This window comes from Natator depressus, chromosome 4 (genome assembly GCF_965152275.1).
Source record: "Natator depressus isolate rNatDep1 chromosome 4, rNatDep2.hap1, whole genome shotgun sequence".
Lineage (NCBI taxonomy): Eukaryota > Metazoa > Chordata > Testudines > Cheloniidae > Natator > Natator depressus.
Window position 1 is genome coordinate 133,501,213 of NC_134237.1, and position 26,530 is coordinate 133,527,742.

The window sequence follows — 26,530 nt, forward strand, 5'->3', positions numbered from 1 at the left end:
ATTAAGGCGTAAATGTCTATCAGCCAGACGGGAGCCGGTCCTGTCACATGACAAACAGAGTGACATTGTGTGTAATGCAATGGCTTCTCTACAGTTCATATGAGCAGAATGAGATCATCATCAGAGTTACTTACGCACTAATTCCAGCTCCTCTTTCCATTACTTACTGGTCTTCATAACAGGGGACCTGTGTGCTCTTAGCACCGCTGGAAAATTGCAGGGAGTGGGGGCAGGAAAGGGGAGAAGTCAGGTAGCTTGCATGAATTCAATCACAAGGACTTCATGTGGCCCAGGACTGAATGGCTACTTGTCAAATATTGAAATGGTTTTAAGTGACAGGGAAGCTAAACTCACAGTTCAAAAGGCACCTATGCTAACCACTGAGCCGGTGGAATGGTGAAGTGATGGTGCGTGATTGGATGGATGTCAGTTTCATATAAATACATTTTCCTTGTTAAAGAAGCGTATGGCTTTATTATCCTTGTAACGCTTTGCTCTGGGGCGATGCTCTAACCTCCCCGCTACTTTGTAAGCATAAGAAGACAAAGTCCTCTTCGGAATTATGTGCACTCATCTGGCAAGCTCTTTAAAGGACCACGCCCTTGTACTATTCAATACAGGGAAGTAGAACAGCAGCGGCTCCAGCTCTCCCTGGGGCCTTTCAGCCAGCCATTTCAATAGCAGCACGCAAGAAGTTAAAAGTGGACCCTCAGCACATCATGAGCGGAGACTGACCTTTTACAATTCATGCACAGTATCGTTAAGGACGTCTGCTTTTCAGCTAAGCAAGGACGACACAGGAGGTGGCCGCAGGGAAGCTGGTAAACAGGCTCCGTTTTGAAATAAGAAGAAAACGTTCTATTACAGGAAGCGCATCCTTGAACCGGCCGGCTACTGTGCTCTGGAAAGTTGAAAGAAGAAAGTTTTGTCAATGTTAATGCAAGTCAGCTGATCCTACAGCAACCGTGGCAGCATGGTACCTATTCCACGCCTGAAACTCTGGCACAAGACGTTAGATGGAGGCTATCAACCCGATTCTGAGGTGAGGTGCACCTACAAGCAGCTAGAGCTGCAAGCGCTCACATTATCTTGGGAATGGGCCCTGTTTTCCTTATAACAAGCTACCATGCCAAAACTCCAAGGATATTCCTCTTGCTTCCTAGCATTTCTGCTTGGGAAGACTAGATCAAGGTGAAGTTTGGTACCACCAGAATTTTATTGAGGATGAAAGCTAGCAAAAGAATTCTTGCTTTTGTCTAGGCTAAAAATCACCCCTTTTCAAACACTGGCATTTGAGTACTGAACTCGGTCTCTGTCAGACATCTGCACGGGTATCATACTCCACTGTATGAAGAACTTAACGTATTTCCTTAAATACCACTTTGCTTTTTGTGCCCATAATGCCTAGAGCGGGCTATTCAGATTCCATCTCAATGGTGATAGCTCAACAATAGAACACACTGCTAGTGAAAGCAGCTCAGAAACCTGCATACACTATGGGAACTGCACGTGGTCCCCCGTCTCCTCCGATGGCACAAGTTAGCGTCTAGCATCTGATTTCTGACACAGAAAATGGGCAACAGCTTCACGCAGCGGATGAGGAAGGATGGTCTAGTGGTCAGAGCGCTGCCCTGAGATTCAGGTTCAATTCTCTGCTCTGGCACAGACTTCCTGTGTGACCTTGGGCAGATCACATAGTCTCTCTGTGCCTTGGTTCCCCATCTGTATAATGGGGATAATAGTACAGCTGTGCTTTGCCAGGGAGTTGGGAGAACAAAGCATTAAAGACTTGGAGGTACTCAGATGGTTATTGCTAAGTAAGGCTTCTTAGGAGACACTTTGGGTAGATTTACGAACTACGCTATGTCAAAAGAAGGGAAAAAAATGCACAGTCCAACCTGTGGGAGTCCTTATTAAATTATATTAATACAAATTCTACAGCCTACCATTGCGCTTCTGAATGCCAAAAGTGAAACCAATCGGTTTGCTGCTTACCAGCTGAGGCATTTGCATTCCACGAACTGCTGCAGCCCCCCTCGCTATGCGGCTGCTGCTGGCCTTTTACCAACCTAGCTGTAAATGATGGCCTAGAGCTGAGTGCAGAGGTCAAGGCAATGTCCAAGCTTTCGGACAGCTTCTGTTCATGAGAGACTGGACCTGCAGAGAAAGGCATGAGATCTAGAAATAGCCGGGTTTTGCGGGGGGGAGGCATCAAGGGACAAAATAAAAGCTGCTTTGCTACTAAACACATTCTTAATTTTGAAGGGATGGTCTGAACATAAGACAAAAGCCTTTTTATTTCTCTTCAAAACAGTGTCTTAGGGCTGAGTTAACACACGACAGGCCAGCGTGTGAATCTACAGCGCAGCCGTGCACTAACATCCCATGTGGTCACTGCTATGGCCCAGTGAAAGGCCCGGACTGAGACACGCAAAAGGACTTTTCAACTCTCATTTTACTTTTTCCCATGTCATGCGGTGGGTGAGTATGCAGCCAGGAGAGCTCAGTTCTGACTCTGCCACTGATTCACTGTGATGGACTGGCCCCATCACTCTAACTCTTCGTGCCTCGGCTTCCCCACCTGTGAAGTTGGGATACTGATACTTTGCCCAGCTGGGTAAAGTGCTTTGAGATCTATGGAAGACAAGCCCAATAGACATGCTACGCTTTTATTGCTTGGGACTTAAAAAGAGGACTAAGGGAGTTAGGTGCCTGAATGCCATTGAAGTTTAGGCCCCGATCTTGCAAATGCTTATGTGCCTGCTTAAAGCCTGCACTTCAATGGCATTCAAGCACCTAATTCCTTTGGGCCCTTTTGAAAATCCCAATCACCCTTTCTTTACTTCTGCATTTCGCTCAGCTTGGCCAGCTGACGCTAGACTGTTCAGTTTCACTTTCCGGTCTGTAGGCTCTAGCTCAGTGCCATGGGTTTGGTTTCTAACACCGATGGGGAATGTTTAAAGGAAAGGAAATGCTGTTTGGGAGACGGGGAGAGTTCAGATCTGAACAGTGCGGCTTCAGCCCACCTTTGACATTTTCATGTACCTACTGTGGACGAACGTTCTCCATGCCACCTTCAGCCCAAATCCTATTTGGTTTACATTAAGCCTTTGCAGAATGTATTCAAGAAAATTCAACTCAGCTCTTCAGGGAGACAATCCTTCTGTGTTCAACACACTCATGTGCTGTATGTGGGCCAGATTCCCTAAACTTCACTGCTTCCGTGGCTCTCCACTTCTCTTCAAGTTACCCATGCCCAAGTAGTCTCTTCTCCCTTGGTTATTCAACTTCATTTACCTCTCTTTATCTGTGATGTTATTAAATAATGCAGTAACTATAATTATGCCACACAACTGATAAGAAAGATGCAGAGCAAAATGGAAACGCATGCATATAAAGGGCTGTGTGTGTTCTGGAGTAAAGCCAGAGTTCAATACATTCTAGGTATTTCTGCACAAATGAGGAAGGAAATAAATATGCCAAGAAAAATGCTTTACATGACCGAACATGCCTGGAGACAGCAGGCCTATCATCCCCCTTGTGCTAAGCTGATCGTTATAGGACAGAGACTGAACGCGCTACTTGTTAAGAGAATGAAAAAGCAGGAGCAGTAGGTCCCATTCTGGAGGAGCAGATACATTTGTCTTGTGCTTTAACCACAAAGCCATCCTTCCTCTCCAACCAGTGTAACTGGCTCAGCAGTCAAAAAGCTTGAGTGTGCCGTCAATCCACGATTGCTATCCAGCACCCCACGCCCAACTTTACAGCGACGGGGAGCCCGAGAGGCTGCCTACATTACAGCAAGTGCAACCCAGCCAGAGAACCAACTTACAACATGGCTATCTCCTGGCTTGGTTGACAATGACAGCTTGTAGCACAGAAGGGACCTAAACGGCGTGTTAAAGCCTTGGATGATCAGTGGGACTGCTCACCGACCCAGGGGTGCAAGACTGGGCCCATAGTTGGTGACATGACAGCTGGCAAATGATTCACGATGATGAGCTCATGCCCAATGGCTCTGCTCACAGACATTTTTCTAACAGAGCATGAAAGCGGCCAATACTGAGGGGGGCGATACCAGTGTCAAACGGCCCTCCCCCCCTGGACACTTGCTACAGTCCATTTTTAGCAACTGTAAAGGCTTCTCCTTTGGAAACGTCCTCTCTGCCTTAATCATCCCCAGTCCATGGGTAGTACCTTCCCCTCCAGCCTTTCAAGCGCTGTCCCTTGGCCTCTAGAACTTCACTCTGATTGGACACACACACACACACACACACACTTGCTCTTTCTGCTAGCCATTGGTTTTAAGGCTTTACGCTCCCTTGGCAGGGACATCCATCAACACAAGCATTTAGTGTTACTGACTGGGATGTGACAAGTGCTACTCGAGCTGTGCTGTGTTAAGTAAATGCCACTTGGGGGAGAACGGTTAGGAATGTAAGCAGCAGAAGGGTCAGTAGAGCACATTTGTGATTGCCGTGACCTGTGTGAGCAGCCCACACATGATTCTACAAACCAGTTCATTCGGCGCAGGGAAGATATTTGAGAGTTTTCCCCCATTATGGGGACGATGGGCCAGCACGCTGCGTGCCTGGGCTAGTAAAATCCCCATGATAATTTTTTTGCACAGGCTGCAAGAGATGATTTTCCAGTAGAGCAAAATTTGTCAATGAACTGAAAATGATAGGGACAAAGGAAATAAATACTAACGGAAAAATTAAGTGATCTGAACCAATTATGGGCAAATAAAATGGTGTAGATTGATCACAGGCAGAACAATGAGGTCATGGACTGAAAAACAAAACAAAACAAGTAAAATCTGGCTATGAAAGAAAGAATGTGCTGGGTAGAGGAAAGGGGAAAGTCCGATATGAATGACACGCTAAAACCATTTCCATAATGTTTGGCAGGAGCAAAAGACAACAGCCTCAAAAAGCGCCCCTAGGTTTTGGTGTGAGAATCTGCAGGAGATGCGAGGATTAAGTAAAACCACATTTGGGATGGCGTGTGGGACTCTGGTCCTGGGAGATCAGCAAGGTGAAGAAACAGTGAGAATTAGGGAGGCGAGTACCTGTCGAGCAGTCCATTTGGGCCAAAGGCGAGTCACTCTCCGTTTTCATTTTTTTAGCACCGCTCTCGGAGGTAGACATGGCTAGTAAGTTTGTGGTAGAAAAATAAGAGGGTTCTACGTGGTTGCTGTCATCAGGGCTTTGCTCCATACAGTCCATTTTCCTTTTCAGAGAAGACATGGTTAGGGAAGAAGGTGTGACCATCCCTAAGACCTGAGCCCTCCCGAGGAGGTTGGTGCCCGGGATGCTGTGCTGTAATAGGAAGTGGTCTATCCTCGCCTTTAGAGAGGGGTGAGGGAGGGGCTGCGAGTGTTGGCTAAAGGCAACCCCAGTGAAAGGATCGCTGGGCACCCGACCCCAGGAAGCCTCACTCCGGTTGCATTTATCCAGAGTGCTCTGGTCGATCACCTTGCCAGATGGCAGCAGCATTGGGAAGGGCATTATCTCCAGAGTGATGGGGTCCAAGAACTCTTCAGGGATATCCTGAACAACATCGACCAGCTTCTGGAGACTCTGCTGTTCGCAGTCGGAGTTGCTTAAGGGCACACACTCGCTCTCCATTGGGAACATGAAACCGGCACTCTGGATGCCCAAGCCCTGAGCCAGGCACGCAGAGGCCACTTGGAACACGCTGTCCATCACTTCCTGCGGGCATGACTTAGCTGGCTGTCCCCAAACCTCCAGTCTTTTAATGCAAGGGAGGCCACCTCCCGCTACGTGGGAGATGCAAATTTTTAAGTGCGATACATTGCTCAGTGAGGCAGGGCCTTTATTCCATAGGTCTTGAGATGCAGAACCAGGGTAGAAGACAGCTTCCATCTGATGGAAAGGAGGCCTTGGCTTGAAGCCCCTATGGCTGAACGTCACTTTGCTTTGATTTTTTAGAATGGCTTTACCCACTAGTGTGAAAACGTCTTTGTCCGACACAGGCTGACCAGCCAGACCTGAGAACTGAGACTCGGGGCTGTTCCAAGAGCTTTTGTTCAATGAGGTAGACGTGTAAATGTCCAGCCCCGTGAAATTCTGATACCCGCCCGATGAGATGTCTATGTTAATCCTGCAGATTTCTATGTTGAAGGGAAAGGAGAGAGTAACATGGACTGGGGGCTTGATGAAATATTCACTGCGAAAGCCCCGGTTTCTCTTTGCAAGGTCTTCAGAGATGAGGTTTTCAACTTCATAACCATCAGCAGAAATCTGTGTTTAAAGAGAAATGAGAGGATACTGGGCTTGATTTGACCCAAAAGAGGAAAGTGAGTTTGCAACCACTTTTACAGAATTTTTGAGGCATTAAATGATCAACTGCGAATAACAAAACTTAAAGGATAAACTGTGCGCTCTTGATTGTCTTCCCCAGGGCATGTGTGTTCCTGAGTTGTTAGTCTAGGGGTGCTGGGCTCTGCAAACCCATTTGGTACAATAGTGTTGCTCAAGACGTTAGAAGCATTCACCAATTATGACAGTGCAGCTTTAAGGAAATGAGAATTTAATTGAAAACATTTATTGTAAAGGATTTTGCCATAAATTCATTCTAGACTAAAATATGGAGGAGAGGCTAAATTCAGCACTGATGTAAGAGCAGGCAACTTCACTCACTTAATTGCAGTCACCTTGCTTGTACAGACCAGCAATGTAATCAACCACGTCTAGGAAGGGTTTTAAATACTGTGTAAATAAATGCTGCGTTTTTCACAAGACAAAACCCAGGTTCTCTATTGTTTCTGAGATGCAGTTTGGGGGGGCCTTGCCATTCAAAATAGGCTTTGAATTAAGAACTAGGTAATCTCTAAGGCAAAGAGAAAAAGGTATCTGTCTATATTAAAACGTTGACTATGTAAGCACTTGAATAATGAAAACATTACCTACCACCTTTCATCTGAAGATCTCATAACTAATTAACCCTCAGAACTCCCCTATGAGGTGTAACAGTGTTATAACACCAATTTTACAGAGAGGTTAACTGAAGCAGAGAAAGGATAAAGGGCCAAATTTTTCAGAGTGACCTCCTAACTGGAGGCCCAACCTGAAATACCTTGGCACTGATTTTTAGCAGTGATGAGCACCCATAACTCTAAACGAAGTCAACAGGAGTTGCAGGTACCCAATACCCCCAAATTACCAGATGCAGAAAAAGAACCCATGAGTCCTAACTCACCATTATACCACACTGCCCCAATTCTTTGCAATAAGACTGGTTAGCTTTGAAGATGAGTCTTGAAGACTTGAGGGGCTTTCACAAAAAAATGTTATAAATTAAAAATAAATTGTCAACACCCGCCCCCAAGCAATTCCACCCAGTTTTGCAAAATTAAAAAATCCTGTTGTTTTCGCTGTAACCTACCTGACCATGGCCCTTTAAGTGTGATGCCACAAGAGCATCTCTCTGCACATTACACGGAGATAATTCCAACAGACACTGCTCAGGTGTTTTCTGGGGGATTTCACCACAGAGTGAAATTGGTTGCTTTCTCTTAGAAAGATTTGCATGAGCATCTGAGAATGCTCTTATGCAAACATTATCTCAGACACAATTGATGTAATGAATGAGCACTCCTTTGTCTACTCTGTCCAGCAGAGACAAGGACTGCTTATTCTCTCCACCTAACCAAGGGATACCAGAGCCGACCCTATGCCTTAAGCCGCAGAAAACACAATGCTTTTTTATTTTTACCTTGTTGCAGTGAATTCTTGGCTTGAACTGTGGGAGGCAGATGTTTATTACCATCTTTGCAGTTTGAGGACTCAACTTCCAAGCATCAGAGTCAGCTAGTAAAACTAAAGGCAAAAGCAAAACATACATGTTAGTGAACAGTGGAAAATAGGAGGCTCTTGTGTAAACGGTTCCTGAGTCACAGGTGAATCGCAAGTCTGACTGCTCACAAAATGCAGTTCAAATTCAAGTGGGCGAGGCTTTTAGCAACTCAAGAGAAACCCAAGTGAGCGTGTCATAGGTGATTCTGGGTTAAGATGCAAGATCAAGTTAAAATCATTCACGATTCAAAGGAGAAAAATATCTGAGAAGGAAGCCTAGGGAATGAATGTTTTTATGAAAATTCTAATTTGTACATAAACCAGTGATTAGATGCAAGCCTTATCAAAGGGGAGCGTGCTCTAGAGAGGAAGGGTTTGGTAGGGACTTAGTCCCTGCCCTGCCATCCATTCAACCTGAAGAAGTTTTTCAAAAGATGCCTAACTCTCAGCAGCCTAATTCCCCTTTGTGTCTTTGCAAATCTTCCCCACTAAGACCTTAGACAAATCACTTAACCACTCTGTGCCATAGCTTACACTATGCTCCTAGACGGCTAGGGCACTGATCTAGGAGTCAGAAGGCCTATTCTCGTCTCTGCCATCAACTTGCTGCGTGACCTTGAGCAAATCATTTTACATCTTTGTCCTTGTTTCCTCTTCCATCCTGTGCCTGTCTTGTCTATTTAGGTTGTAAGCAAGCAAGCCGGGGGGCATAAACTGTCTGGTAGTAAAAGGTCTAGCACAATAGGATGTGAGATCTCAACCAAGGAATCTAGCTGTTACTGTAATGTAAATAAGTAACAATGCACAGTGGTTGCAAGGATAAATGTTTCTAAATGCTCTGAAATCCTCAGATGAAAGTTACTCTTGAATGCAAAATAAATAACCATTATTTAACAGCCGCTCTCTGTTATCCAACAGATCACTTGGTGCTTTAGGAAAGGAGTACTCGTGGCACCTTAGACACTAACAAATTTATTTGAGCATAAGCTTTCGTGACCTACAGCCCACTTCATCGGATGCATCGAGCTGTAGCTCACGAAAGCTTATGCTCAAATAAATGGGTTAGTCTCTAAGGTGCCACAAGTACTCCTTTTCTTTTTGCGGATACAGACTAACACGGCTGCTACTCTGAAACCTGTCTTGGTGTTTTAGGGAGATCAACAAAATTCTGAGCACTGATCAAGTCAACTCTTTCAAACATGTTCAGAAAAGGAAGCCAGGAGAACACACAACCTTTTGCATTCAAAGAACTAAACAAACTGGTTAGACACAATTCTTTTTAAAAGTAAGAATTTTAACCTCTTAATGTGGGTGTAAACCTCATTGCTTGGAGCAATCTTATAACCACATACTTGCAAATTCTATCAAGAAAAAGGAGCCCTTTAAATGATTTCCAATTGAGGGTATTTGTTCAGCCTAACTGGATTTTTGCAAGCGCTTTTAGGTGTACAATGGGATTATAAAATGAACTGAAATCAGGTCAGTGTGTAATGCTTCTTATACCTGTCTAGTAAACGTACAAGCATAACACAGCCTGAACACTGATTAAGTGCAGATGTCAGAATACAGATAAATGGTGACATTGGCGCTAAAGTCCAAATTCAACGTAAAAAATATCTCAAGTCACCCATGAAAGAGTGAGTTTGAAGCTTATGTTACAAATGCCTGTCTGATAGTTTTTGGTGGATCAGGCTGTGTTTGTTAAAAGGAGACCAGTGTGCTCACATATAATAAATGTCAATTTCACGTAAGATAAACAGAGAGGCATTTTCAAGTCTCTATTTAGGTTAAAAAGTGCAAGGTCTGCAATCTATAGCAGTGCCAGGCTTGCTGCTGGAAATACCATCTCTCGAAAAGTAGAACTCTGTGTACATCTGTCCATTCCTGATCATGAAAGATCCTATGGAACTTTTGGCCCACCCCGTTCAGCAACCCATCTCTGGCAGGGACTAGCACTACATAATTGAGAGGAAGGCACAAGTCATTCCATAGTGCAGAATTACGTGATAGCCTGCTCATAAGGGAAGTTTCTTCCTAACCCCAGGCACTTTCCTGCTAGCTTCCATCCTAGGTTTAAATCCATTCAAAATATGTTTTGGCCCAGTGGTTTTCCCAATTTTTTTTTCCTGGGGCCCAGCTGAAGAAAATTGTTGATGCCCACGACCCAACGGAGCTGGGGCTGAGGGGTTTGAGGTGTGGGAGGGGCTCAGGGCTGGGGCTGAGGGTTGGGGCGAGGGCTGCAGCTGGGAATGATGGGTTCAGGGTGTGGGAGGGGTCTCTGGGTGGGGGCAGGGGGTTGTGGTGCAGGAGGGGGTCAGGGCTCTGGGCTGGAAGTGCAGGCTCTGGGGTGGGGCCAGGGATGAGGGGTTTGGGGTGCAGGAAGGGGTTCCAGCTGGGGGGGGGGGGAGGAGGCTCAGGGCTGGAGATTAGGACATGGGGTTGGGGCACGGACTTACCTCTGGCGGCTCCCGGTTAGCAGTGCAGCCAGGGTGTAGAGGCAGGCTTCCCGCCTGTCCTGACACTGTGGACCGCGCTGCACCCCAGAAGCAGCCAGCAGCAGGTCCGGCTCCTAGGCGCAGGCATGCAAGCGGCTCTGCGTGGCTCTCGCCCGCAGGCACCGTCCCGTCCCGCCCCCCAGCTCCCGTTGGCCGAGTGCAGAGCCCGTGCTCAGGGAGCCCCGTGGCCCCCCCGCCGAGAAGCTGCACCCGCTGCTGGCTGCTTCCGGGGCGCAGCGCGGTGTCGGAGCAGGTAGGCACTAGCCTGCCTTAGCTGGGCAGCATCACCGACGGGACTTTTAACACCCTAGTCGGCGGTGCTGCCCAGAGTGACCTAGTGCCTGTCATGCCGTGACCCAGTACGGGGTGGCGACCCGAACTTTGAAAAACGCTGTTTTAGCCTGTCCATTGACAACACCCCTAGTACAGTGTAAGTGCGTAGGCTTTTTTTGAATTCTACTAAGCTTTTAGCCACATGGACAGAATGTTGTACAACTCACGTAGGTGACCACAGAATAACTGTTTCCACTGGAGTGATTTCTGACTGAAGAACAAAGTACACTTCATAGTAATTTTGAAAAGGGGGCGTGGCACCAAAAAGTGCACAGCTCACAGCAACAGACACGTGTGAGATGTCGCTTAATCTTCTCTTCCCTTATTGAGAGGTGTAAGGAATATTCTGGTTGAGGGGCAATCCACTGTGAGGTAAGTGACTGGATAGAGCTGTGTGCGTTTTGGTCAATGGGCAGCTCATATTCTGCTCAGTTTAAGGACTGATTTCCTTTGAGCTGAAACACGAGAGATTTAAAATAAATGGTGCTACTATTTGAGATAAATGTTATTCAGCTCAATAGGGTATCAATAAGCTTCTCAGGCCTGTTAGCAGGCACTGTATCTTCTGTATGCAAAGGGTGAACTATACCTCCACTGAGGAGTGGGAAAAATTACAACAGAAGTAGGATGAGGGGGGGAACCACACCCCCACCAATCCTTTCAAACCCCAAAGTAGTGATAGGTGGGGCTGGTAATATCACTTGCTGTTAAGGTTGCCCATCATTTTGTGTCATAAGATCTTTTTCTCAGTTGCTTATAACTTTGTCCAACTTTAATCATTTGGTTTTCCATACTGGGTGTCTGCTTCAGGCTTGAATATTGTGTTTTAAATTTCAGCTGGAACAGTTCAGCTGTTTCTGAGAGCAAGACTGGGAAAAACTACGATTTGCACATGTTAATGGCTATGTTTTCTTTGAAAAGCTCTAGTACCCCCATGCTTTGGAGCCAGGGACTCGAAGTTTGGCAGGGGAGTGGCCTTTGGGCCAGGGATGTGCTTTTTGCTGTTCTTGTGAAAATCTGCCCAAATGTAGCCAAATTAAAGCCTTTCAAAAAAACTTAAGTTCACACATGCTCAATACAGACTCTATTTTAGCAGCTAAATTCCACAAACATTCCTCCACACTGGGCGTGCTCCAGCACAGAGATGGACAGGACATTCCCTGCTATTGCAGCTCTGGGCTGCTGTGGACTATGTTGGATCCAAGCACCTGAACTGAGAGCAGGAAGACTCTCTCCTGTGCTCTCAGGGCTCTCTCTGTTGGGCCCAGGGAACCTGACGAAGGAGGTTACTTGATTCAAATGCAGAGGGGACAAGAGCGAGTAGATTGGAGCAAGGAGCATGTTGGGATGTGATGGGAGGAGAAGGCTTGGATTGGAGACTGGCAATGGGGTGGGGGGAGGGAAGACTGGAATTAGCTAGGCAAAGAAACTGGGAAAGAAACTGAATGTGTGTGTGTGTGTGGCAGTGGGGGGGATGATAAGGAGCTAGTAGGTGGGGGGAGACTGGGATTGGATGAGGAGGTGGGAGGAGACAGGGACTAGCTGGACAAGAGAGAGGCTGAGAACCAGTGGGGTTGAGGGGAGGGGAGACAGATCTGATGAGGAGTCAGATAAGAACTGGGTTTGGCTGCACAAAAAATCTAGGACAAGGAGACAAGTGAACACTGAGATTGGAATGAGGCCATGGAGGGAAATTGAAACAGGGATCCAGTGGGGACGGGGAACATGGGCAGCATGAGGGACAGAAAATAATCAGAGGAGGAGCCTGGTGCGGAGGGAGAACTGGGAATGGCTGAGCAAGGAGACTGGGAGGAAGAGTCCAGAGGGGTGAGACTAGGGACTTGCTGGGCCTGAGGAGTGGAGACTGGGACTAGCTGGGTGAAGACATTGGGACATGGTAAGGTTGGAGGGGATGGTGCAGAAAGGATTGCACTTTGGGGGGAGGGAATGGGTTGCACAGGCAACCATAATTCTGACATTTGTTTGTGTGTGTAATATCACAGTAGGATCTACTGCCTCTACTCCACTGAAATATATTTAAGATTATATAATATTGCAGGATTGTCCTGCTGAAGCCTAGGATGTCTGATGAGTCAGTGTGAAATGATGGAATCCCCTACAACCATAGCTGAGAGCTCTTTTTGTTCAGAATATCACCAGTTTCAATCATTCAATCATCATGTGAAAGAAAGAGTAGAATCAAATGAAGTAAAAACCTTCAATGAACCAAAGTATACCACAGAATCTGTATGGATAGTAATTCCAAGCTCTAACAAGAAGAATATAGCAGTAGGGATATATTACTGATCGTCTGACCAGGATGGTGACAGAGACTGTGAAATGCTCAGGGAGGTTAGAGAGGCTATCAAAATAAAAAACTCAATAATAAAGGGGAATATCAACTATCCCCATATTGACTGGGTACGTCACCTCAGGACGGGATTCAGAGATAAAGTTTCTTGACACCTTAAATGACTGCTTCTTGAAGCAGCTAGTCCTGGAACCCACAAGAGGAGAGGCAATTCTTGATTTAGTCCTAAGTGGAGCACAGGATCTGGTCCACGAGGTGAATATAGCTGGACCGCTTGGTAATAGTGACCATAAGATAATTAAATTTCACATCCCTGTGGTGGGGAAAACACCACAGAAGCCCCACACTGTAGCATTTAATTTCAAAAAAGGGGACTACACAAAAATGAGGAAGTTAGTTAAACAAAAATTAAAAGGTACAGCACCAGAAGTGAAATCCCTGCAAGCTGCATGGAAACTTTTTAAAGACACCATAATAGAGGCTCAACTTAAATGTATACCCCAAATTAAAAAACATAGTAAGAGAACCAAAAAAGAGCCACCATGGCTAAACAAGAAAGTAAAAGAAGTGAGAGGCAAAAAGGCATCCTTTAAAAAGTGAAAGCTAAATCCTAGTGAGGAAAATAGAAAAGAGCATAAACTCTGGCAAATGAAGTGTAAAAATATAATTAGGAAGAATTTGAAGAACAGCTAGTCAGAGACTCAAAAAGTAATAACAAAAAAATGTTTAAGTACATCAGAAGCAAGAAGCCTGCTAAACAACCAGTGGGGCCAATGGACGATCAAGCTGCTAAAGGAGCACTCAAGGACAATAAGGCCATTGCAGAGAAGCTAAATGAATTCTTTGCATAGGTCTTCATGGCTGAGGATGTGAGAGAGATTCCCAAACCTGAGCCACTCTTTTTAGGTGACAAATCTTAGGAACTGTCCCAGATTGAGGTGTCATTGGAGGAGATTTTGGAACAAACTGATAAACTAAACAGTAATAAGTCACCAGGACCAGATGGTATTCACCCAAGAGTTCTGAAGAAACTCAAATGTGAAATTGCAGACCTACTAACGGTAGTCTGTTACCTATCATTTAAATCAGCTTCCGTATCAAATGAGTGGAGGATAGCTAATGTGATGCCAATTTTTAAAAAGGGCTCCAGGGGTGATCCTGGCAATTACAGATTGGTAAGTCTGACTTCAGTACCGGGCAAACTGACTGAAACTATAGTATAGAACAAAATTGTCAGACACATAGATGAACTTAATTTGTTGGGAAAGTGTCAACATGGTTTTAGTAAAGGGAAATCATGCCTCACCAATCTACTAGAATTCTTTGAGGGGGTTAACAAGCATGTGGACAAAGGGAATCCAGTGGATATAGTGTACTTAGATTTTCAGAAAGTCTTTGACAAGGTCCCTCACCAAAGGCTCTTAAGAAAAGTAAGCAGTCATGGGATAAGAGGGAAGGTCCTCTTAATGGATTGGTAACTGGTTAAAAGATCGGAAACGAAGGGTAGGAATAAATGGTCAGTTTTCAGAACGGAGAGAGGTAAATTTTATTTAACATATTCATAAATGATCTGGAAAAAGGGGTAAACAGTGAGGTGGCAAAATTTGCCCGATACAAAACTACTCAAGATAGTTAAGTCCCAGGCAGACTGAGAAGAGCTACAAAAGGATCTCTCAAAACAAGGTCACTGGGCAACAATATGGCAGATGAAATTACGTGTTGATAAATGCAAAGTAATGCACATTGGAAAACATAATTCCAACTACACATATAAAATGATGGAGTCTAAACTGGCTGTTACCACTCAAGAAAGAGATCTTGGAGTCATTGTGGATAGTTCTCTGGGGGAAAAAAAAAGGTAAAAAAAGTTAACAGAATATTGGGAATCATTAAGAAAGGGATAGATAATAAGATATAAAATATCATATTTCCTCTATATAAATCCATGGTACGCCCACATCTTGAATACTGCGTGCAGATGTGGTCACCCCATCTCAAAAAAGATATATTGGAATTGGAGAAGGTTCAGAAAAGGCCAAAACAAATGATTAGGGGTATGGAACAGCTGCTATATAAGGAGAGATTAATAAGACTGTGACTTTTCAGCTTGAAAAAAAGACAACTAAGTGGGGAGATGATAGAGGTCTATAATATCATGACTGGTGTGGAGAAAGTAAATAAGGAAGTGTTATTTATTCCTTCTCATAACACAAGAGCTAAGGGTCACCAAATGAAATTAATAGGCAGCAGATTTAAAAAAAAAAAAAAGTATTTTTTCACACAACGCACAGTCAACCTGTGGAACTTCTTGCCAGAGGATGTTGTGAAGGCCAAGACTTTAACAGGGTTCAAAAAAGAACTAGATAAGTTCATGGAGGACAGGTCCATCAATGGGTATTAGCCAGGATGGACAGGGATAGTGTCCCTAGCCTGTTTGCCAGAAGCTGGGAATGGGTGACAGGGGACGGATTTGATTACCTGTTCTATTCATTCTTCTGGGGCACCTGGCATTGGCCATTGTCGGAAGACAGGATACTGGGCTAGATGGATCTTGGTCTGACCCAGTGTGGCCTTATGTTCTTATTGCTGGGATTTATGGTCTGCTGCCATCCAATTTTTAAGTTCTCAGCCTTTTTGACTTTATGAATTACACCTGTTTGGTGTACAGCTACAGTAAGGCACATATCTATGCTATATCAAGAGTCCTAGACCACTGGGATGTCAAAGGTACTTTAGCTAATTACCACCTTTACAGGACAGCTACTTTGCAAGCAACAGTTCATTGGTTGCAGGAGACAGACTGAAGAGATGGTGGATTGCTTGGTCCAACTACCACAGCTGAGCACCCAAACTGCCACCCATGCAAATCTCCCAGCACAATGCCCCAGTCATCACAACCACCCACTCAATTCAACTGGCATGCACAGAAGCCCCAAACACTCACAGACACTCACCTCAGCACACATTCGCCACCTGCACAAATTCATACATCTTCCACGATGGTCACTCGGAGGCCTAGAATGTCTGCTGAGTCAGCGGGAAGACATGGAAACAGCAATAAGGATGGCTGAAAGCTCATTTTGTGTAGCATGTTGCAAGGTTCAATCATACCTGGGCCCTGTGAGAACCAGATGGAATGCTGGAGACCAAAGGTTCGGTGGTGGTTGGACCGCAACAGCTGATGACAGGAAGTGGGACTAACAAAGAAGTGGTTGTGCTTCCAGCCAGAGGCCAATTCTGGGCACAAAATTTGGGGCACGCGTACAAAGGGCAACACTGCATCACAGCACGTGGAAATAAGAGCCCTCATATTTACTCACATAACTTTACCAATTACACACAAGCGACAGCACAGGGTTTCTGCTGCTCGCATGGTTTATTAGTATGGGATCCGAAATATAACATGGTATAAAATAAGAGCAAGATGATAATTTACATACTGCTCCAAAATGTGCTAGGACCTTTACAGAGCAAAGACCTATTCCCTGCCCCCAAAGATTTTACTATCTAATTTTAGATGTGACACAAATAAGTATATCAACTAAGGGGACGACGACTAAAACCATCTTTTAATCTACAGAAAAGACATGCTAGACAGCAGCAGTACAAGCTCCTGCCACACTGCCTGGTCTCTGTGATTCAACCCTGACTTGTAGGAACCACTTAAGATAGATAGTTGGATTTCTAGGCCGTTCAGCCTTTACCTGTGAGAGTCAGACTGCCATCAACAGGGCTAATTAGTACGAACGTAATTGGGGGTTGTGTAAGGTGAATGCCTCTCCACTGAGAGTGACCCAAGACCTATGTTCCCTCTAAGGCTTTTTGTGTGTGCACACATGCATGAGAAACCAATGGCCAACAGATCGCAGTCCCTCCTCACACCTATCCCCCTCCTCTCTAGCACTCATGCGATCAACCCAACCCCATACCACTTACCAGCTCCCTCACTTTCGCTGTGAGCCCAAGAAAGGGGAAGCCCTGGAATCCTTCCCATACATCTGCAAACTAGAAGAACTGGAAGGAGCCAGGGCACAGGGAAGCCTATTTCCCCGACACCCAGACCAGTGGCTCTAGGTGTGGTAGGTACCTATAGGCAAGAGGTGTCCGTAGCAGGCGACATGTGCACAATTTAGAATTCACTGATTCTTCTCCAGGCATCCTGACTGCATTGATACATCATCCTGAAGGAGGGCAGGGTTTTCACACACTGAGCAACCAAACCCACCGGCTCTCGCTTGAAGGGAAAAGGTGTTGTGGATAAAAGAGTATGTTACCAGAGATTTTATTTGTAATGGAATCATTCTGGGATCTCCTTACAAAGCTGAACAAGCTTGGGATTTACAGCTGTAGATGAGGCAGCAGGACGAACCTGCTAACATGGTTGTCAAGTCTCTGCCTGCATGCTCTGCCTGCAAAGCAGCAACCAAAGCTTAAAGTAAGTTACTCTAAGAGAGGGGCCATTTTAAACAGTGATGAGAAACAACAGACAGGAGCATTTGTATGGCTATTTCACTGTCTGTAGCCAGGCAGATTCCCCTACAGAACTTGATTCAAGCATTAATTTGTCAAACAGCTTTTTGCTGACACTGTGATTCTTAAAGAACCGAGTCAAACACTTTGTGGTGCAGGTAGCTCAGCTTCTCTGAATGGGTCCGTCTGAGCAAAGGAAACCATTCCCAAAAGGGCAGCTCAACTACCACATATCCCATTTTCTGTAGCTGCCTCCTTTTCAAGCTGTGCAGTCCCAACAACTGTTTAGAACCATAGCAATAGTGGTTCCTGTTTGACACCTGAATGGCTAGCTTCACGCCTCCAGGATGAGGCCTTAGCTGGGAGGGACAATTTTTAGGAGAGGTCTTTGATTTGGTCAAAGCATTCAAAATGGTCTCAGTCAGAGGAACCTCATATGAAAATGCAGAATGATTCCGAATGGGTGGAGCCTGCTTCTGTTCTACTGCCTCCTTCTGGCTACAAGTCTCTGTCCGAGTTTTACTACCCCCAAGTGACTTGCCACTGGGCTTCCCCTTCAGCAGCTGATTCATTAAGTTATCTGTGAGATGGACTCCGATGTCTTGCAGTTCTCCTTTAGCTCTTGTGGCAGCTTCTAAGTTAAAAGGTAATGGCTTTCGGTCTGTGCCCAAGTGGACCTCCACATCATCTGATCTAGTGTGAGGCAAAATCATGTGGTTTTTGACATACTGGGGTCCACCTAACATTACCTCAAGTAGAGAGACAGCTTCTGTCACTTCCGGCTTTACGCAGATTTCCTTCTTCGCAAAATTCCACAGCATCTCAGTAACCTCTTGCCGAAACTGTGGCGTAAGGCGATTACCTTTGTAATCTGGGCACTCGATCTCTACACTGCCATCAAGAGTGAACAGGTCCTTTCTAAGCTCAAATTTACTCTCCCTGGCTAACTGAATAAACTCAGCACTCAGAGCGTAATCTATCAGGTCATCTAGGAAGTGCCCAGAAAATGCCAGAGCCAACAAACAGGTGAGGAGATGTTCTGGGAACTTCTCAAATTCATGCAGCTTTCTGTGCATCTGGTCTATGAGGCTGGAGTAAAACCTCTCTGCATTAGGCGGCTCATAATTCAGGTATCCGAATGACCACAAGAATTTAGCAATATCTTTGCTACGGCAATACATCACCCTGGAAGGCAACGAAGAGGCTACTGCATTCATAATCCCTTCATCAAGGTAATGCAAGGCTGAACAAGCAAGAGTTATGTGCATGACACCCTGGATGCCTATAGTACCAATCCGAGGAGGAACGACTTTCCCAAGTTGCTTCAAGAATTCTAAATGATCGACATGAGTATAGCGGAACATCTTAAGTACATTCACTAAAGCATAATTGCTCATGTCTGCCATCTGGCCTGACACCTTGTCTCCAATTTTTCTCATGACATGCTCAGAAAAGGTACTGTTGGACTTGAAGAACCCTAAGGAAATGGTGCCCACTTCCTCCAAGTTGAAGGAATCCAAATACTTCAACACTAAAGTCTCCAACTTCTGCATTAAATCTTGGGGCACCCTCCGGCCTTCACCGATGATATAAATCAGCTGAACCAGCTGAGGCAAGGTGAGGTCTTTCCAGTGCAAGTTAACATAGCTGAAGGAGATCTGTAAATAGTGAGGCACGCTGCGTCCCAAGCAGCGCCACAGGTCAGCCACCAGCAGTAGCTGATCCAGGCTCATGTCCCAGACCCTACGGCAAAATTCAGTCTCATACACATTCAGCATGGAGTGGGTTGGTGGAATGGCTAAACGGATAAAGGCCTTTAAAATGCCAGTGAGTTCTGAGATGCTAAACAGCTGGATGTTTTCAACTCCATAACGACACAGCATCATAAACTTAGTATTGGATCTCACCATCACATGCTGCTGCACTGGCGAACAGCTCAGCTTGCAAAAGTATTCCACAATGGTTCCTGGGATCAGGCCATTCTTAAGTACAGTTACTTTATGTAATATCAAGTCACGTTCTTCTAGAGGAAGGACCTGCAAGGTCTCAGACTTGTCATAACTTAGAGATCGGTATTCGGGTCTGTGCTGCTGAAACATTCTGGCATCTTCCTTAGTGTCATAGGCCTCCACATCAGCATCTAGCAATTTGTCTTCCTTGGGCTCCAGTGTGGCTGGAGGCACTGAGCTGGCCTGTGTGGAAAGAGTTTTATGGAACTCCAGATCCAGCAAGGTGTGTTTTGTGCTTGATAGACTTCGAGAACAGGTGATGCTGTACTTATTCTGAAACTGCTTAGCACTGATGGTGGAGAATTCATTTACAAGTGGCCCTTCACTATCTTCACAGTTTCTAGCAGCATTCTGATAGGATGCGGTTTTGGTTCCTGTGTAGGCTGATGGATTATAAAGTACTCTGTACTCCAGAGGGTTCAGCAATCTGATAGAAGCCGCAGCTTTAGCATCGGTGTTGCTCACTTCAGGGCTCTCATCCTCCTTTCGTTTTCTACTAGGAACTCTCTTCTTGGCCCCGCACTTGGTTGTAGTTGAAAATGCAACCATGCTGCGAACTCCGCCTGGAAATCTTCGGCATGTTATCATTGTAGCCATGGATCACAACTTACTGGGCTCAGAATTGTCTCCAGGTACTGAAAAAAGGGCAGATGAAGAATGAGTGGCTTCCATCTATCATGATGCATTTTTAAAAAACATAACCTTTAACACTATAGTAAGTTAGATGGTGAGAGAGACTTGGTTTCCCACATGGTTCAGAAAGAATTACTGAGTATCAGGTGTTTTCCTGCAAGTCAGCAGCTGAGTGTACTGTCCAAAACTACCACACGCAAAATCTACCCAAGATCAACGACCCCAGTTATTTTGCACAATGGAAGACCTGACGCATTATAGAATTGATAGGACTGGCAATGCAACTGTTACAAGTAACTTATAAAATGGCTCTCAGGTTAGGGGAAACATTTCTGTTTCTTCAGTTTGTGAAAGGACCTAAGGTACTTTTAACTCATTTTTAACACTGATTAGATTTCAAGCTGACAGCATCCCTTTGACATTTTTATAACTATCGTCAAAGCTCTAATAATTCCATTAGATTGTGTTTCAAATGACTCAATTCTATTAAGAAGCACCAACCAGAACCCTAGTAGTTCTCAAAATGAGGCCCAAGGATACGCATTGCTCCACAGATGGAAGTATTCTGAGACTATGTAATGTAAGGTTGGGGTATTGGGATGGGAGGTGGATACAGGAGAGGGTCTCTCTCTTACGAAGTGGTACACAGAATGAAAGCTGGAGTGGAACTACCCTGCCAGAAGGATTGGCACCCTACCACCAAAACAAAAGTAAATGGCTGTTGTGAGTGACTGTTAACACTGGGAGGGAAAAAAAGCAGCCCTAGAATGAATGGAGGGCAATGAAAAGCACGAGAGAAACCCTCCAAAGTCACAAGCTGCTGTTACACTATCACACACTGAAAATCAGTACTTAGAAGAACTGTAAAGATACCAAAGAGAGTTCCATTCTTTAGGCCTGGGGAAGTTTTCTGCAGGTTTAGATGACGTAGTGCTTCAAACGCTAGTCACCACCTGGGGCCTTGGCTATATGAGTGCTCTCACCACTGCTACTGCAGATGGAAGGCAACGATGGGAAAACTGCCAAAACAAAAATCTAGTGTAGCCATCCTGGGTAAGCAGCCAATTTAGCCTCTTTAGGATGAGTCAGATGGTGATTAGTTACAGCACCAGGTCACTGCTATGTGTAATATATACTTCCCCCGCCTTGTGTGGCTCACCCTGAGGAGGTATTAGACAGCCATCTTCTAGCATTTTCAACTTCCTTAAAAGCTCACTCTCTCTCTTTCATTACTTAGAAGAAAGATGTGTTGGAACTCCACGATGCCAAATAATCAGGGAAGCCAAAGCTCGGTGAAGACACAACAACAGCAACATGTATTAGCTTCTGTACTCCTCTGCACAAAGGCCTCCGACCACAGGGAGGGTAAGCTGTTATGGATGCCTTTATGACTCTGCACACAAATAGAGCTTCCTGTCTGAGGACAAGCATGTCAAACCCATGACAAGAAGAAGAAGAAGAAGAAGAAAAGCCTAGTAAATGCTTAGCTGAGTTTTATGCAGAATTCCCCAGCGTAGCAGCAATAAAGAACAGACCAGTAGTGCCCTCTCACAATGCTTCATTTATTCTACTTTTATCACTTATCCTACTTTTCTTAGCCATGTTGCACAGGGTGCCTCACTCACGCTTTCTGTCCCAGGAAGAATGGCAATTTGGAGGTGGCAGGAGGAGGTATAGAATAGGAGAGTGAGAAAAGGTGAAAAAACAACTTGGGTGAAGAGATCGAGACCACAGGAGAAAGCAAAAGAAAAAGGGAAATGATTATCATACAAGAAATCAAAGCAGGCAAAAAAAAAGATTCAAGAGAAAGAATTAAGGAAAAGATTGCTAGAAAAGAGGACAATTTATTTTTAAAAAATATATTGAACGGTAGATAAAACTCATTTGCAGCTACTTCTGTCCAATACCTTATCTGTGTCTAAACTGCATTGGTTAGGGCAATAACGGTGTCTTTGTCCATGTCAGCACAGCACAAAGTTAGATGTCAGTGCTGAACCCAACACCAGCCTTCTCGTAGCAATTCATGCCTTTGGTAGCCCAAGAGCAGATCGGTGCTATGCAGGAGATCAGACACGAGAGCACAATGGTTCCTTCAGCTATGAATCATGGCAACGCACTGTGCTTGGGCCTTTGGCTAATGCTGCAGAAAGCAACATCTCATCCTATGTGTGAGAATGCCACCCAATCCCTGTAATCTATCAGATGCTCTGATAAAACAAACCAAACAACCCCCCCCCCCCACCTCCCAGTACACGTACAATAAAAATAAAGCAAATAGCCATTACATATTGGCACAATGCAGGCCCCAGCAAATCCACTGTCAACAGTGAGTAGGACTCTTTTCTCTGGCTTTCCCTATCAATGCCTGCAGAACCCAAGATTTTGTTTAAAAACAGAAACATTTTTAGCTCTTAGGGTTGTCAGGGCAACCTTGAGTTGACCGTAATGGACACAGAGCCATCCTCCCAGGTCTCCAGACAGATAGCCTGGAACGGTAGAAATATGATCTGTGTAAGGCCCAAAATCTGGCCCCAGGGCATAGCCTGAGTAGTTAGCATGTATACTGGGAAGCACCTTCTCAGTGGAGGCCCACCCATCTCTGAAACCACCTCCTCTTCCAGCACTCTGCTGGAGCTTGAATTAGGTGAGCTTTGTGGCCCAAAATAAGCTAGTCATTGACTGTCAGACCACTTTAAGTGCAGGATACGCAGGTTTCTTTGCAGTCTATTTTTTGGTCTATTCTGTGTGCTCTATATTAATGATTCCACTAACAGAACGCACACGTTCACTGATGCAAGGGGTGCTATCTACTTTGCTCTTCTATCCAAGGATCTCAAAGCACTTTGCTACCGGTAGTGAACTAACCTTCAAAACTTTCCTATGAGAGAGTTATCCCCATTTTACCCAGAGGAAAGTGAGTCACAGAACCAGTCAGTATGTGCCCATGGTCACAGAGCTCATCAGAATCATGCTAAGAATCCTGTTAGAATGGTTTGGTATGAAGCTTTGTAAAACAAATCAGAAGTGCTTTGGGAGGTACTATGTAGAACTAAGAGTTTATTCATCAGTCCCTTGATTTCAAATCCATGGAACTAGCCCTCCAGAGAGCCAACAGAAGAACATGGAGAAGAGAAGGAAAGAGGAAGGAGAGGGACAGAGGACAAGAAATGCCAAGTCTTGAGGGAAAGACACTTTAGAGCCTTTCTTGCTCATCACTCAACCTATGTTACTCCCATCTTCAAGTCCCAACTACGTGCTAGATGAACTTTCAAGCTAGAGGTGTCCTTCATTTCCTCCTCCTCCTCCAAATGTATTTTCTTTTATAGGTCCCTCTGCCCACCACCAGGGATACATGCCAGCCTCAATGCCCCCTTTATTCCTTTGTGCTGCTCACACCTTTGTACTCTTTCCTATGCTTCTCTCCATGTGTAAACAGCCGGCCAACATCCCCTCTTCTCTCCATTCAGATCCCTCCTGGAAACTCACTTCTGCTGTGTCACGTATGAGAAGCAAGTTAAAGAGCAAACATAACTGGACCCCTCAAGCTGCATGCATGTATGTCTTATGGAAGTCCCAAGAGACGACATTGTCTATCTTATCCTTCCTCGGCCCCTTCCTTCTGACCCTCATTTTGTGGGTCATGCCTAATACAGGCTCCAATCCTGCAAGTGCAGCTGGATGGGTGTACCCTTGTGCAGCAGGGTGACAATGGTTCCAATTGTGCTGATTAAGTTGCAGAACAGGAGCCTCAGACTAGATGTTCTACGGGACAGGAACTGTACCTTTCTGGGAGTCTGAAGCATCTAATGCACTTTTGGAAACTCAAAAATTACAAATGTACGCTTGATAACTAACATTAAGAAATCTTTGTATCATTCCCGCTTGGAGTACATTTCCCATCACAGTCTCACTGCTATGTATCAGGTAAGTTATGTATTATACCAGTGCCCGCGGGACCATCCTGCCCAGCCCTTGAGCTCCCAGCCGGGGAGGCTAGCCCCCAGCCCCTCCTCCATTGTCCCCCCTCCCCCACAGCTACGCCGCCGCACAGGCAGTGGGGCTGCAAGCTCCTGCTGCTCTGAGCGGCATGGTATGGGGGCGGTGGTGATGGGGGTTGGGTAGGGGGTCCTGGGGAGCAGTCAGGAGACAGGGAGCGGTGGATGGGGCAGAGGTTCTGGGGCGGTCGGTGGGGTTGGATAGGTTGTGGGAGTCCCGGGGGGCCTGTCGGGGGGTGGTGGATAGGGGTCGGGGGGCAGTCAGATAGGGGGTGGGATCCCGGGGCAGGGCGGTTTGGGGCAGGGGGTCCTGGGAGGGGGCGGTCAGGGGACAAGGAGCAGGGTGGGGTTGGATGGGTCGGGGGTTCTGAGGGGGGCAGTCAGGGGGAGGAGGTGGATAGGGAGCAGGTGCCAGGCTGTTTGGGGGGCACAGACTTCCTTACCCGGCCCTCCATACAGTTTGGCACCCCAGTGTGGCCCTCGGGCCAAAAAGTTTGCCCACCCCTGTATTATACACTATGCTAGCCCCATAAATTAAAAACGGAAAGGAAGATATTATCTCCCAACAAACAATAGGAAATTTGGACCCGTATGTTAAAGTTCGGTGTGAAATTGCACATTTTACATGGGATTCAGATTTGGTTAAGAGTAAGGTGACCAGATGTCCTGTTTTTAGGGGCTTTTCTTACATATTACCTATTCTTGCCTATTACCCCCCACTCCCTGCCCTGTTTTTTCACAGCTGCTGTCTGGGCACCCTCGTTAAGGGCAGGGCTGACGCTGCAAAGCGTGCTGAGGACGGAGGAAAGGCTGGGAGAGGCACCTTCGCTCAGCAGAGCTGCCCCCTCGTGCAGTGAGAGCCCCTGGGGCGGGGACAGCCCGTGGGGTACCTCAGAGCCAGGGACCAGGGCGGAATTAGATACGGGGCCTGCTGCCCCTGGCGTCCGACAAGGCAGGCACCGGAGGGAACTGGCAGGCAACAGTCTGGGTCCAAGCGCTCGGGCCCGGCCCTGGGCGGGGTCACCCCGGGAGCCCCTGGCCCACCCTGCGGAAGGCAGCGGGAGCCGGCGACCAGGCAGGAAGGACACACGCGGGAGGCGATGGGCCCCTCGCCCTGCCTTGCCACACGGGCAGCGCCAGCTCACGGCCGGGCTGCGCGCCCGGCCTGGGCGGGGGGGGGGGGCATTCGTGCGCGTGCACCGCCCGGCAAGGGCAGCTGGACGTGCACACGCACGGGCCCCACGCGGGCGGCGGCGGCACCTGCGCAATGGGAGCGTGCGCGCGCGCAAGGCACGCCCGCCCCGGCCCAGGGCACGCGCAGCACACGGGGAGCAGCAGCACCAGCAGCGCCGCACACGCGCCGGGCGCCCGTGCAGGAGGCAGGGCGCGCCCCGCCCGCACCGTGCGCGCGCTGCCCGGAGGCGTGCGTCTGCCCGCGCACGCGGGGGCCCGAGAAGGGCCCGGCGGTGACAGGGGCACGCGGCGGTGGGTATCGGGGCCTGTCCCCCGGGGCCGGGTTCTCTGCCCGCACTCACCGGGGCCGCGCCGCTCGCTGTCTCCGTTGCCGGGTCTCGCCCGCCTGCCTGGAATCACCCTGCCCCGTCGCCGCCGAACGCTTCCGGTCACCTGACCCCTACGCACTTCCGCCGCGACGGGAGGCGAGCGGGGCCAGGCCGCGCTCGTCATGGGGAGCGCGGTGCCTGCGGCGTCGGCGTGGGCCCGGCAGAGGGCGCTCGCTCTCCGCCCGGCCGGCTCGGCCCCGCCCCGCCCCTCCCGCGGCCTGCGCTTGTGCCCGGCCCCTGGGCAAAGACTGCGCCGCGCGCCTGGCTGGGGGCATCAGCGCCAACGGGGGTCACGCCCCTGCCACCTGTTGTCATGCCAACGCCACCCGGTGTCACGCCCCTGCCACCTGTTGTCATGCCAACGCCACCTCATGTCATGCCCTTGCCACCTGGGGTCATGCCAGCACCACGCCATGGCCACGCTTTGTCACGCCTCAGCCATGTGGGGACGGGGTAACACCAGGGGTCGGTACCATGTTGCACGACGGACACTTGACAAAATGACCGTACTTAGTGATGGGCATTGGGGGGTGAGGGTGGGGGGTATGTCACTGAGTCATTCCCTTTTTTGAAAAATTACCATGGACCTCAGCATTTTTACCATGGACCCTTGTGTCCGTGTACGGACACGTTGCTGACCCCTGGGTAACACCAGCATCAGGCCAACACCACACGGTGTCATGCCCCCTCCCCCCCACCTGGGCTAACACTGGCATCATGCCAGTGCCACATGGTGTCCCACACCCCTGCTACCTGGGGTCATGCCAGCATCACGCCGGTGCCACATGGTGTCACACCCCTGCTACCTGGGGTCATGCCAGTATCACGCTGGTGTCACATGGTGTCACACCCCAGCTACCTGGGTCATGCCAGCGTCATGGCACTACCACACAGTGTGTCAC

General features: G+C 47.2%; 2 protein-coding genes across 4 annotated transcripts; both read right to left on the reverse strand.

The window, feature by feature from the left end:
- UBOX5 (U-box domain containing 5) lies at positions 1–25,708 on the reverse strand. 3 transcript variants are annotated; one of them, XM_074951921.1, is made up of 5 exons: positions 25,602–25,708; positions 7,741–7,844; positions 5,072–6,266; positions 1,996–2,157; positions 1–901 (listed from the first exon to the last, which is right to left on the reverse strand). In XM_074951921.1, the coding sequence occupies exons 2-5, from the start codon at positions 7,792–7,794 to the stop codon at positions 696–698; spliced, it is 1,617 nt and encodes a 538-aa protein (XP_074808022.1). In that variant the 5' UTR covers positions 7,795–7,844; positions 25,602–25,708; the 3' UTR covers positions 1–695. The 3 variants fall into 3 exon arrangements, with proteins under 3 accessions (XP_074808022.1, XP_074808021.1, XP_074808023.1); XM_074951920.1 differs by lacking the exon at positions 25,602–25,708 and adding an exon at positions 16,896–17,023; XM_074951922.1 differs by lacking the exons at positions 1,996–2,157; positions 25,602–25,708 and adding an exon at positions 16,896–17,023.
- FASTKD5 (FAST kinase domains 5) lies at positions 17,551–25,698 on the reverse strand. Its single transcript, XM_074951919.1, has 2 exons — positions 25,602–25,698; positions 17,551–20,073 (listed from the first exon to the last, which is right to left on the reverse strand). The coding sequence occupies exon 2, from the start codon at positions 20,033–20,035 to the stop codon at positions 17,555–17,557; it is 2,481 nt and encodes an 826-aa protein (XP_074808020.1). The 5' UTR covers positions 20,036–20,073; positions 25,602–25,698; the 3' UTR covers positions 17,551–17,554.
- Positions 25,709–26,530: the final 822 nt, after the last annotated feature.